Source organism: Melanerpes formicivorus, unplaced genomic scaffold, assembly GCF_026170545.1.
Source record: "Melanerpes formicivorus ecotype bairdi unplaced genomic scaffold, bMelFor1.0.p_v2 SCAF_7, whole genome shotgun sequence".
Taxonomy (NCBI): domain Eukaryota; kingdom Metazoa; phylum Chordata; class Aves; order Piciformes; family Picidae; genus Melanerpes; species Melanerpes formicivorus.
Genome location: NW_027142359.1, coordinates 15,953,026 through 15,966,641, shown reverse-complemented (window position 1 = coordinate 15,966,641; position 13,616 = coordinate 15,953,026). Strand labels below are relative to the sequence as shown.

At 42.9% G+C, this 13,616-nt stretch overlaps 1 protein-coding gene across 1 annotated transcript; it reads left to right on the top strand.

Annotated features, from left to right (window-relative positions):
- The first annotated feature begins 760 nt into the window (after window positions 1–760).
- CUNH1orf52 (chromosome unknown C1orf52 homolog) lies at window positions 761–3,158 on the top strand. Its single transcript, XM_068141182.1, has 3 exons — window positions 761–1,063; window positions 1,189–1,396; window positions 2,595–3,158. The coding sequence occupies exons 1-3, from the start codon at window positions 803–805 to the stop codon at window positions 2,675–2,677; spliced, it is 552 nt and encodes a 183-aa protein (XP_067997283.1). The 5' UTR covers window positions 761–802; the 3' UTR covers window positions 2,678–3,158.
- The last annotated feature ends 10,458 nt before the right edge of the window (window positions 3,159–13,616 follow it).

Below are 13,616 nucleotides of genomic sequence, written 5' to 3'. Positions count from 1 at the left end.
AACCTTGCAAGGGCTGTGAAGTGTGACTCCAAAAAAAAGTTGCAGGGACCATGGATTCTCACTTCAGTCGTTGTTTTCATCATACTTGGTGTGTAAGGTTTCTTTCAAATTAATGATTACAGTATTGATTATGACAGATCAGCCAGACCCTGCGCAGCATCTTTGCAATAGAACAATTATAACCAGAGCTCCGTCCTTAGACATCATCCTGCTTCCTTGGTAGTAGTATAAGTAACCTGGAAAGCACTAGTAGTAAGAACAGGTATATGGGCTTTCTTGGCAGGAGAAATCTAACGCATGTTTTCCAACAGATTTGGAAAATCTGTTTGGCAAGGACAGCCTGCGTGACTCTGTAAGCTTTTACTGGAGAGGTGACAAAAGCTTTATCTGCCCGGGGTTAGCGAATTCTCAGACATTAGGGAAAAGGTCGTTCTCTCAACGCAGCAGGTGTGGAAAAAAAAGGAGAACTGGAGGTCGTCTCAGTTTCTTGTCTGATTTTCTGTATCTTGTCTATGGTCACTCAGGGGAAAAAACCTCCGAGTTACGGGGGTGGGACCTGCAACCCCCGGGGACGCAGAAAGGTCGGCTCTGACACCTCCTCCTGCTGGAGCCCTTCGCCAGGTACAAACTGGGCTCCCAGCTACACGGAAACAGCCATGGGTTTCGCTGTCTGAGGCGCCTGGCGAAGCCCGGCCCCGGGCGGGCCGCGGTGCCGCTGGCTCCCTTCGGAGCGGCGGAAGGCCGGAACCCTCGGCACGGGGCCGGTTTCCGCGCGGGCGGTGTCGCGGCGGCAGGCCCCGCCATGGCGGCGGAGGGAGAAGATCCGCTGGGCTATTTCGCGGCCTACGGCAGCTCCAGCTCCGACTCGGAGGCTGAGGAACCTCAGCCCGACGAATGCGAGGCGGGAGACGGCGCGGCGGCTGGGGGCAGCCCGGGAGAGCGGCCCCGGCTCCCGTCGCCCGATGAGCTCTTCCGTAGGGTGTCGCAGCCGCCCGCCTTCCTCTACAACCCACTAAACAAGCAGATCGACTGGGAGAGCCGCGTTGTGCGGGCGCCCGAGGAGGTGCGGAGACCGGGGGGAGTGCGGGAGGCGCCTCTAGGCGGACGCCGGGGCTAGGCCGCGCAGCCTCGCAGCTGCCCCGGCTGTCCAGGGCTGGTGTGATGGGTGTCCTGCTCTTCCTCCTGCAGCCCCCCAAGGAGTTCAAGGTGTGGAAGAGCAACGCTGTGCCCCCACCGGAGACTTACAACCCGCCCGAGAAAAAGCCCCCGCCGCCGCCTGCCCTTGACATGGCCATAAAGTGGTCCAACATATACGAGGACAATGGTGACGACGCGCCCCGGCAGGCCGGCAAAGCCCGGTTTCTGCCGGATGAGGAGCAGGAGCAGCTAGAATCAGGTGAGGTCCAGGCGTAAGGCAGCAGTGCTTTGCACAAGGGGTGTGCTTCAAATTCGTGTACCAGGGAGGCGAACTGAGTGAGTGGGTGGGTGGGTTTGGTGAGTGGCCTGTGGCTGGAGCTCTCCCTGCCCAGAATCGTCTCGTCTGCACCTCGTGCTGCTCAAAGATTGAGCAGTCGTTGGCGGCGGGAATGGTTGGCTTGTGCGCGGTCTGCTTTTCCTAGAGTTAACTAAGACTCTCTATCAATCTCTCTGCTCCCTTTCCGTTGTCATTAGCAGAAGCAGGGAATGATTAAAGAGTCTGTAGATCTGTAGTTGCATGAAACTTAACAGATTCAGTCATGGTACTGTTAGAAAGGGGTATGAGAGCTTTTTCAAGCTCCTGTCCTGATCCTGGGTGTAGATATACATCAGATTATTTTTATGATGCTTGCAAAACTTGGGGGCTAAGAAGGGAATTAAATGCCTGCATGATAGGTTGCTGAAGAGAATGTTTATTATCCTCATCACTTAATCGTGGTACAAGCTGTAGCAGTAATCTAGGAAAGTAAGGAAATAATTGTTAGGAGGGAGGAATTTTATTTTTTTAATTGCTGGATGAAGAGAATAGCCAGGAACAACCAAGAGAGCAAAAGCTGACAGTAAACCTTTTGTAAAGGAAAGAGGGGTTACTGTCTTAATATTTTCTATGTTTGGAGTTGGGGGAGGTGTTGGTTGGGGGTTTGGAGGATGTTGGTTTTTGCTCTTAGTTTTCCTTCCCCGGTGTCAGGGTTTCTGTCTATGTCTTGCTCCATTTGTTTTGTATGCTTTCTCTACCACCACATTTCTCATGGTGAACCTTTATCCAGACATTAAGAAGATAAACTGTTAGTTGACTTTGATGTTACTTTCTTTTTCTAATATGTCATTTTCTAGCTCTCTGTCTTAGCTATTGAAATAATTACTTATTTTGGTTTAGAACAGGTACTGTGCAGCAGCATAACAAGGCCTCTTCTTAGTTATCTGCAGTAATCTATGGTAATAGTAACAAGTGAGCATTCTCATTCCATCCAAAAATGAGCATCATGTCAGTTAATATTACAGTCTTTTGTTCCAGGCATCTCAGATGTGGCTAAGTCACTTGTTCTGAGGTTGGAATAGTATGTAATACAAAGATAGTGGCTTCACTGACATGGATTAATTCTGTCTTTTATTTAAAGATGGTGAAAAAGATGACGAACCAGCTTCTGCTAAGAAATGTAAACTAGACTCTGGGGAGCAGACAAAGAAGAAGAAGGTATAAGTATGGCGTGCTGGATTTAGCCATAATGAGAATTTCAGTGAACTTGGATTCCTCTGCTAGAATGGGAAACAGATACATGTTTACTGAACTTCTCTTTCCTTTTGGTTGGGGAATTTTATTTCTGTAGTATGCTTGCCTTTTGGAAAGCACGAAATTAAATGGACAGTATTGTGATAGAAACTTGTCTACTGAACAAAATTTAAACCTGTTTATTTAAAAGAGGGATTTTAGAAGAGGGATCCATTGGAATGGATACTTGTGCTCATGCAAGTTACAGGACTTCGTGGTATTTTGTTTATCAAGAAACCTGGTAACGTGAGCTTTCCTGGACTGACTCTTCCATTGTGTCATAACCTTTTATAAAGGAGTATGTACTAAAGATTCCTTAAGTGCTGTTCTGTGTTATGATAGCATAATATTGTTTTGAAATGTCTGTAAAGACTCCATATGGGTCACTGGAATAAAACTACATTTGAAAACATCTTTGATACAAATACTGCATTGCGTGCTTGGTGCATAGGAGGGATGAATTCTCTACTGTATGCATTTCAGTGATGTATTTCTTATGACACAACAGATTCCTCAGGGTTTTGTTTGTAATAAATATACAGCTGGAAACTGGGAAAAAAAATGAGCTAATGATGGAGTTTAATATTTGTTAGTTTTGATGTTATGTGATCTAAATCAGTGTCCTGAGTTAACGAAGCCTGCTCTGCCAAGCCCCCCTCTCACCCTATACAGACACGAGGGAAAGCGTCTCATCGGTTGAGTTCAAATCTGCTGCTATTCATACCATGCTGCCTCATGCCAGCTTCAGAAATATTCTACTTTGTCTAGAATGTTAATTCTCCTTCATAGTGCATGAAGCTTCCACAAAAAATTATCATCTAATGCTGACCAGTTCTCTTACAGGAGTTGCTATCTCCATGAATTTAATGCAGCCTTACAGCATCCAGTTCAGGATGTGGATTGTCACAAGCTTTTGAGGTAGCTGGTATGTAAGTCCTTGTCATCTGAAATGGAATGTTTTCTGTGAGCTTTACTTGCAAAGAGTTTAATAGTGCTTTCCTTTAAATGCTGGACATGAAGTCTGAATGAAAAGACTCACTCTAACCTGTTTGATTTCAAATTTTTTCCCTGTATCTGCTGTCCTAAAGTAGCGAGGTTGAAGGTGCTAATCTTCAAAGAATATGGTAGGTTAAAATGACTGCATGTGTTCCTTTTTTAACAGGATTGAATTTATACTATGACTGTCAGACTGAGCTGAGGGTAGGGAATCACAGCAAGCAGCCATGCAGATATGAAAATTAGGTGTTCAGTCAGTTTCCCAAAGGTTCGATTTGTGTCCAGGCAGCAAGTGGCAGAGTACAGTATGTCTAGCAAGACACTCTTTGAGAAAGCTGCCTCTGCTCTCCTCTATGTACAGAATGTATTCCAGAGTCATGAAGGATGAAGAGTACCATTTATTGAAATTCAAAGGATTTGATGTAAAGCACACAGTTTAGTTGACTGCCTAATTCTCAGTCTGCTACAGAAGTGCTCCAGGAGTGTTAGAGCTGAAGGTTAATGTCACCAGCTCTGGAAATAGGATGCATTCCCACGACTGCTGTGACCAAGGAGGCTTTTGTCCTTGTATTGTTTGCTCTGCTATTCTGCAGGGCAGCTCAGGAAGTTACCATGCTAATCACTCCTTTTATTTCCAGATCATATGATATATGTGGTATCCAGTAGTCTTGAAGTTAACACCATCTGATACTCAGTTTCCAAGGAGAAAACCAGCATGTCTAATCTGGGAGAAGAATGATTAATTGTAGTATTTACAGGTTGAAATCTTCATTGTAAGGAGTGACCATGGCAGCTTCCCTATTCAGGAGAAATGGCAAAAGTAACTGTACTGCTTTTTTTTCTAAGACAGACATCTGAAACAAAGATGTGAGAGCTTGTCTGAAGGTGAGCTATTTGGGTGAACTGATTCTACTTCTGGTAGGCTTTATTGGTAGAGATGCTTCAGTGCCTCATCTTCAGGAGAAGATAAGAGAAGTGTTAATGCTGCTGGTTCTCAAGCAACTCGGAAGGTTTCTTGACATACAAGGCATACAAATAAGCCAAGAATGTGGAGGGGACTGACTTTCCTGAGTTCAGAGACAACAGCATTTGCATCTTCTTTTAAGTAAATAAGATCACATAAAAGAAATGTTACACTTGTAATGCAAACAACTACAGAACTCCTCATAGTGGAACAAAAAATGCCTGAGTCCTAACTGTGGTAAGAAAATGGCTGGAAAAGCACAAAACGTTTCCAGTGATCAGCTTTGATATTATGGTACTTACTAAGCAGTACTTGCTTCTGATGGGAAAAAACCCCACAGGTATAGCTGATACAAAGAGGCTGTTTGGAAGTCGCTGGACTGAGCTAGACAGAATGTAGCTGCTAGTCAGGAGAGGAAGAAAAGGAGGGAAAGCCGCCTGATTTTCCCAAGGACCTGTAAGGTCTTATTCAGATACCATAAAAAGCTTCCAAGAAAAATGGGCAATAGCCTAAATGATAAATGCTCATCTGGAGCTGGGCATCTAGATCAAAATTGCTGACAGTGCATGCATGGCATTCATAGCTATGAAGCTGAAAAATTGCCATTGTTCCAGTTCTTCAGTAAGTCGCTACACAGAGCATTACGAGGAAAGATGCAGTCACAACAGGCCTTGCAATTATAGGAGTGCATGAAAGAGTCTCCAAAAGTGGATTCAAGTCTTCTCTCTTTGCATGATTAGAAGTGACACAGATGTACAAATCAAGAAAGACTTATGGAGTTCTTCAAGGTAAGTGTGAAGAAACAAGCCATGTGAAGATTTTCTAATTTGTTTTGAAAGCACAAGAGGGAAAAACTCAGAAGAAGCTGAGGAACCAGAAACGGACTTGTGGGTTTTCTTTGGATTTGAGTAGCTACTGATGGGAAATGGGCTAGTTGTGCATCAGGATCTGTGAAGTGCATGAGCAAGCATGAAACTTAAACTGATTGCTCAAATGTTCAAAAAAATCTCTAACTAGAGAACAGTTTATCCTGAACTGTGTTTCAAGAAGAGAGAGTGACAGTGAACAGCCCCACTGACAGGGAAGCTTTGCTGTGAAAATTAGCCCTCTGTTTTACGATGAATCAAATGTGATGATGCTTGTTATGTGTAAGGGGTAAAAAAGGCAGTAACAAAGTGTGCAAGTTTGATTTGAGAAAGTTCTCCTAAAGTATTTGTCAAGATGACTGGAAGGCAATTTGCAATGAACACATTGTGCTGCTTCCAGATGCTGGCACAAGAGCAGCTAATTACATGGATTTTGAAGAAAGGATGATCTGGAAAAGAGGAATGCATATCCGTAGAGAAACACAGCTGCTGAGGATAATGGCTTGCATGGCAGGCAGCAGCTCCTCCTAGAAATGCTAACAGAGAGGTTGTTTCAAAGCAACAGAATGTTGACAGCTTGATGCATACTAATGCAATTGAAGAACTGATTCATTTACAAATGGTTTGTGGTAAGGTTAGGGCTGCTAATCTGAAAGTGAATGCAGGGAAATGCAGTGTGTTCCACAAAGAGTAATTTATTGTGAACCTGGAGTTAGCACAGGAGAAGCGTGCTTTATCAGTGGAAGGAAACAGAAGCTGTGCAGTGCTGGCTAACTTTCCCTGGTGACAAAGCTCATTGGCCAGTTTGCCAGTCTTGCAAAAGAATGGCAGAATTTAGATGAACAGATGTAATGCTTCCGGTCACCAGTGGGATACCATTTGGGATTCCTTTCCAGGCTTAAAAGGCTCAGGCCTGTTTGTCTTGGCTTGCTGGGTTTTGTTTTGGTTTGTTTTTTTCCCCCAAACTCTTTTAGATACTGCTTACAGACATTTGTGCTTTTGCTTTGGATGTTGGTTTGATGTGAGAACAACACACGAGTGTTTTAGAAGTGTGGGAGCTGTTTACAGCTGAAGCATGCATCCTTCAAGGACAAATAGCTGTACCAGTCACAGGTGTAACCATGCCCATGGAGGTGAGCTTGTTGCCAAGCTAGTTGCTCTAGTAGCAGCAGAGTGGAAATGGCTGCCCAGGTATGCTCAGGAGGAGATGCTGACTCTTGTCCCTACAATTCATAGGAGGGCAAAGGTTATAGAGGATAAAAAAATTATCAAAAAGAAGACCAGCATAGGATGTGCTGAGGAAACCCTTCAGAAAATGGAGGCACCTTGCTAAGAAATCTGATTCTGTTATTACCAAAGGCTTTTTCTGGATGTGTCAACCAAGGTGAAGTTTGAAGAACAATGTGACAAGAGGTGGCATTAGCTAGGCAGCCTGCAGCCGTCTCAAAGTGTCAAGACTGAAAAAGGATTTCAGTAAAGTGCTGGCAAAATACCAGAAAATTGCTGAAAGAAACATCGTGTTTTCATTGCACAGGAAGCTTCCCATGGGGCATGGGAATCTCAGGGAATGGTTCTGTTCCTAAGACATTGGGTTGCTTTCTAAAAGCTTGTAAGTCATACAATTAGAAACTAAGAAATAGTGGGGTAACAGAGGGACAGAGATTCCAGTGAGGTAGTTGCTCATGTGCAGAGTATCACAGACAGAAGAAGCTAGTGCTGTCATCAGAGTCCACACAACTTGTATTGCTGATAGAAACGTGCAAACATCAGTTACACCTGGGAGATGGAGTTGCGCCAGAGGCTGGAACAGGTTTGTGCTGCTGGTTCCTTTGAACAATTTTCTTCAGGGCACTTCTGAAAAAAAAGCAGGGAAGCCAGAGTCTGTGGAGCTGGATTGACAGAAGAATGCAATGAATTCAGTGAATGGAGATAAGCATTTTTTTGGTCCTTACCAAATAATTTTATCAGTGCTCTTCATTTAGAAGATGAAATGTTCTTCATCTTTAGAATACTTTTGTCTTGGTAGCTTCAAAAGATAAATCACATCTTTGCTGCAGCTTTGAGCAGCAACATGAGGACTCTGTGTTTCTCTGCCTTTTAACAAGGTGACCTTTGGAGCCAACATTGATTTCCCATCACTTTCCTTAGCTTTTCTCACCATCTCTTTTTTCCTGTAGATGGATTGCAACATAAACAAATACAGGGTGAATTTAGGGTAACTCCAGGAAAGTGTCATGGGGAGTTAAACCTAAACCACAAGCCTTACTGGGAAAGGATAAGCATTCTTTCCTCAAACAAACCTAACGGCATTGACCCTACGCCAGCAGCAGGCTCCCAGCAAAAGTCATTTGGGTGAAACAATTAACTTCTCTGACACAGGGTGGTAAGGGATGCCTTGAGGAACCAGACCAGGTAATGTGAGAGACAAGTTAAACTTCTTTCATAGTAAAGACCACAACTATTTAATGAAGACCTGAGAAAGGGGCTTACAAAAAAAACAACCAACCATTCTGTTTTTCTTCTGAGGTAGAAGAAAATGCTGCTTTCTACTGTAATTCAAAGATGCTTAAGGAATGCACAAATCCCTTCCTTAGAACTGATAAAAAGGTATTTTGTGAGGCTATGAGCTTATATATTGTCTGAAATGTTTTAAAGAGTTGTGCTACTTAATGTAGTTATAGGTTTGGCAAGGGCAAGGACTTGTTTGAAGACCTACTGCTTGAATAGGAACACTAGTTTTTTACACAAGAGCTAAGGTTTTGCTCACCACCTTCAGTGACTTGTCACAGGAGCCCTTGTGCATGCCTCTTGGATAGTTGTATCTCTCTGATAAATTAAATGAGCCATGTCACCTTGATCTTTGGCATAATAATGAATTAACTGCTTTCAGATATCTTACCAACTTAATTTTTTTCAAGGTGTCTAAATAAAACAACACACAGACTTACCTAAAACAACACAGAGAGTTCTATGCTATAAAATTAGTACATCATTGGAGCATGAATAGAGTAATTGCCTTAGTTCCCCACAGAAGCATAATGGATACCTTATGTAAGCACTATGAAAATAAGTAGAATCTATGTCATTAAGTGATTCCAATGCTGATGAAACAGGGAGGCTTACCTGATGCACACTATATATATATGGAAATTCAGGGCTTAGGAACCAGGAGCAAATAAATTGTCTGACCTTGAGAGGATCCCAGGCATCTTTCCCACCCTTCTGCTGAGTATATCCTATTTCCCTGCCTTTTTTCAGCCTTCTTTGCACAGGTATTGAGTCAGTAAAGTAGCTGGCAGAAAGATGCACTGCTCCATTGGCCCACCAGACCATTGGACAGATGGAGTCCTGCAGTAATTTAGCTCTTGTATTCTACATTTGCTGGCTTTTCAGCTGTGCCTCTCCAGTAGAGGGTGCTTTTGTTAACTGCTGGCATAATGCTTGTTTCTGTTTGCAGTTCTACTTTGAAGTGTAGTAGATCCTGGTTTTCTTCTGGTTTTCTTTATAATGCTTGAATAAGTGCCTCTTTAAACAGTACACCTCTGTTTTGATTGATTTCTTAATATCTTGCTCCATATTTTCTTAGGCTTTTAAAACAGATTTTGTGCTGTAAATTTCACAATATTTTTGAATGCTCTCTGGTGAGGTTACCTTAATATTTTTTATAAGTAATTCTTACACAGATGGATTGCAATGAAAACATTACCTGGAAAACACAAATTTAGTCAAGTGTGTTTGTCTGCAACAAAGCAGTAAAAATCAGTATGAAAATAAGGAATGGTTAAGTGTCCTGCTAAACTTCTAGTTTGTCCAAAATTATCATCGAGTTCCAAAGTTTTATCATCTTGTGGCTGAAAGAGTAATACTTAGTTTCAGAACACTCGAGAAACCTGAAAAAACAAAGTGAGGAAGAATTTGGTCTGAAGAGTTGAATTTACCTAATTTCTCGTGGATTCATAAGCTTCTCTCATAGAAAGTTACTAAAATAAGGTTAAAATGGATCTTCTCCAAGGTGACGCAGGCCAGTGGCTGCCCCAGGCCAGCCAGCTGGACCCACACCATTCCTGGCAGACCTCTCAGCTTGCCACAAGGATGATCAGAGTGCTGGAGCACCTCTCCTAAGGAGACAGACTGAGAGAATTGGGGTTATTCAGTCTGGAGAAGACTCCAAAGAGACCTTAGTGTGGCCTTTCAGTATCTTAAGGGGGCCTACAAGAAAGCTGGTGAGGGACTTTTTAGGCTGTTGGGTAGTGATAGGACTGGGGGGAATGGAGCAAAACTGGAAGTGGGTAGATTCAGATTGGATGTTAGGAAAAAGTTCTTCACTAGCACCTTACAGAAGCATTTTTCAATTTCAGTACAGTTGTCTTAAAATATTAATTTCTTCCTGAGGACATTTGGACAAGGTGGAGAGGGAGACTGCTCCTTTCCAGATGCTCTTTGCTGAGAGGCAAAGACAAATTCTCCTTCGGGTTAACATTTGTAAATGTATTAAAAACTAAGCCAAAAGCATATAAATATGTAGTATGTGGATCTGACAGAGTGCAAGCCAGTAGAGCAGGCATCTCAAAAGCACTTGAGATGCATAGATTTGCATTAGTAAGATGGTACTTGCCTCTGCTGATGGAGCTAAAAACCTTTGGATCTTCCCTCTTTCTATCTCCTATGGACAAGCAGAGATGGATGTACTTTCCAGACAGAAGCATAGAGCTCATGTTCTCTGTGCTTTGCAGTGGGCAACTGACTCAGCAGTACTTGCTGAATGAGATGTGAAAAGGCACCATTCCCCTTTCTGTGATGTTTTGGGTGCATTTGCTAATGTGATTCCTAAATACTGCACACTAAGTGCTGGCAAAACTTGGCCCAGTGAACAAGTAGTTTGACTTTGGGCTTCTGGGGAGTACCCTGAATTAGAGAAGCAGGGAGAGCTGGTGTGTTACATGTTACCTGAGAGGACAGGCAGTGTGAGAGCAATTGTGCGTTTGTATCCTGCTTGCTGTGCACTTGGCTCCCCTGCTGAGCACCTGCAGCACTCCAGTACCAGCCCTGGGGGCACTACTGCTTTTGCATCTGTGCAAGAAATTGATGCTTACTTTGGTGTTGGCTCTCTTGCCCGGCTGTAGTGTCTCATAACTACATGAGGGCTTCTAAATAGTGAAAGCCAAGCATCATCCACTTCTGTAGGAGACCCTGATACCTGGGAAGAGCAGCTGCCTCTTCAGATGATGCTGATTTCTAAGGCAGCAGTAGCCAGCACTGAGCACAGACAGTAATGGGGTTTATGCCTATCAGCAGCAAAGAAAATGTGTCCTTCCTAATGTCCATCCATAAGAGCTGCTCTGTTTCTCAAACGATGGGTAGAACCAGAAACTCCATGGGAGACCCTGATGCTTTAGTGAGTCATAAGCTGACTTTTGCTGGCTGGGCAGAGGAGGTGGGGACAGTCAGTGGGACCAGGTGCATGCCGCCTGCTTGTGCACATTGAATGATGGAGACAGAGGTTTCTGTCTAAATGATCAGTAAACTTGTCTCCATTCAGAGGGTGCTGAGACTTAAAACTGGTTTAACTGTCCAAAAGACTGATAAACACATTTTGGCAATCCGGAGAGGGCTCCGCTCATGAGCGTGACAAAGCTCGGGGCCCTGGGAGCATTACAGGCAAAGCCCTTCCAGGGATAAAGAAAGAGATGTGTGAGGACTGCAGTGGATGTGAGGTTTAGAGATAGTAAAGTCCCTCTTCAGTAAATGAATCTTCTATCGACCTGTGTCATGGCACATGTCACACTCCTGCAGTAAGCTGAGCTGTGACAGAGTAACAATGGTGAAATAATAAGGGGAAGACAGGAGATTAAGGGCATCATTCTCTGGTGTTACTCAGGTAAATACCTGGCTTGGAGTATTCATTAATTTCTTATGTTTCAGAGGCAGGCAAAGTAGAGGGGGAAGATGACTCTGAGTCAAATTTCTGAGTGTTTTCTTTGAGTGCAGGATATTAGTAAGGAGGAAAAGGCAGGACTGGGTAAAAAAAAAAAAAACAACAACACATCATTCTAGTTTTTGTCCATAACGAAGGAAAACATGCCATACAAAAGAGGGTATTGACAAAGTGTTAATGATATCTGAGACCTAATACTGCAGCTAACAAAGCATCGGCACTTTTTTTGCACCAGTAGTGTTGCTGAAATGAACTATCAGTTTTGAGGCTGTTTATAGAGCAATGCAGCAGGCAACCTTTGGTGTTTGCTTAGGGTTCTCTTTTCCCCCCTATATAGTTAGCAGTGAGAATATATGAAGATCTGAAAAAAACGCATTTTGCATGTGTGTCCCCAAGTTTTTTGTTTCACAACCTGCCAATAGTTGCCCAGACAGGGTCCTGTCTATCCCCTAACTGCACAGTGCACCAGCTCAGGAAGGCTGCAAACTTGTAGCAGGGTCGTAGCACTGAATTTAACCTGTGATACTGGATTAACTGTATGTGTGATGAAAGTGTGCTATTTGGGAGTGTGTAATCCAAAGGGATGCTAGAATTGTCAGCTTGAGAATTTGACCTGGTTTTAGTTTGTCGCTAATTGTAAAGACAGAGCCAATATGAGGTTAAATTCGGTTTTGTTGTGTTTGGTTGACTGAGTTTTATTTTGAGAAGGAGAGGGATAATTTTAGTTCTGCAAAACTAAAAATTACATCAAAATTCTGGCAACTGTTCAAGGTAAATGAACAACCTTGTAATAAAGGGGTTTCTGTCACCTTGGAAACACAGTTTGAAAAAGCCAGCTGGAGTAATTTTAGTTTCAGACTTCCCTCTGCCCTTGTCCCTCCCATGCAAATTCTGGTTTTACACCCACTATATCCTGTTTAGCTGTGTTTCTTTTCTATATAGACAAGGGAATTTGCCAGACAAAAGTGGAAAAACACTGATGTTTCAGAGCAGAAACTGGTGCTTGGAAACACACAAAGTTAAATCCATCCAAAAAAAAAGCATCAATCATTTTAGCTCTTACAGCTCAATGTAAAACCCTCAGAAGTTTCACTTTAAATACTTGGGGTTTACATACCATTGTGTCTTGTTGTTCTGGAGAATAATATGGCATGCAGGAAACAAATTGTAGACACAAATAGTAATGTTGGAGAGGAAAAAATCTAATTTGAAAAAAAAAAGGAGATAATCAAGTAAATACACCTGGCCTTTCGGGATCCCCATCACTGTGATACCTGCTTGAAATTTGGTGTATTAAATTGCTGTGTGTCTTTGGTATTGGTGTTACAGAGATCATGCTGTGGCAGGGCTGGAAACTCAAGTAGAGCAGAGATTAGGATGAAGTGGTGCTTCTGTCCAGTAAGAATGCAAATGTTTTTAATATTTTCAATAGCTCACACTTCTCAGTAACAAATCTCACCTGAAGAGCGCCCTTTCTCTTAAGGGCCCACTAGAGAAAGGACAAAAGCCTTTATAGCCTTTCCTGTCAACTTGAAACCAGGTGAGATACATGGACTTTCCACTCCCACTCAGAAAATACCGAGAAGTTAAAAGTCAATTGATTTTCAATTATGTGAAAGATTAAATTGCATATATATAATTAGAATACAAAATATACAGTAATATATTCCTAGAAGTTCAGAGGAATCCATCTAGGACTGGCTGACATTCACTGTGCCAGCACATGGTGTCACCTCTGCCTGGTGGGGAGCTGTGCAGTCTGTTAGGCTGCACAGGAAGAGATTTCACCTAGGACCGTGTACCATAGTCTGAGCAGCCACAAAAGAGTGGTGGCACATTACCCAAATACATCTCATGAGACATAACTAGGTAGAATAGCCCACTAACATGTGGGTTCATAGCTGGAAATGCTTCCTAACCATGTGGCTGGTTAAACTGTTGAGGTAGTAGTAGGATCACATTACCTGAGATTGGTCTGAATATGAGTGAGTGAGTGAGGAGGTGTGTGATTAAGGAGAACATTTTCTTGGATTCTGTTGTGTCTTCCACGAGTGACTGAACATTATGATGGACACTAATAATTAAAAGAAGCTTGACCTTGCCACTGTC

What these genes read in the sequence shown, in the direction of transcription:
- CUNH1orf52 (XM_068141182.1), top strand. Translation starts at nt 803, where the DNA reads ATGGCGGCGGAGGGAGAAGATCCGCTGGGCTATTTCGCGGCCTACGGC. An exon ending in TTGTGCGGGCGCCCGAGGAG is followed by an intron (nt 1,064 to 1,188) that starts GTGCGGAGACCG and finishes TTCCTCCTGCAG; the next exon opens with CCCCCCAAGGAGTTCAAGGT. An exon ending in GCAGGAGCAGCTAGAATCAG is followed by an intron (nt 1,397 to 2,594) that starts GTGAGGTCCAGG and finishes TTTTATTTAAAG; the next exon opens with ATGGTGAAAAAGATGACGAA.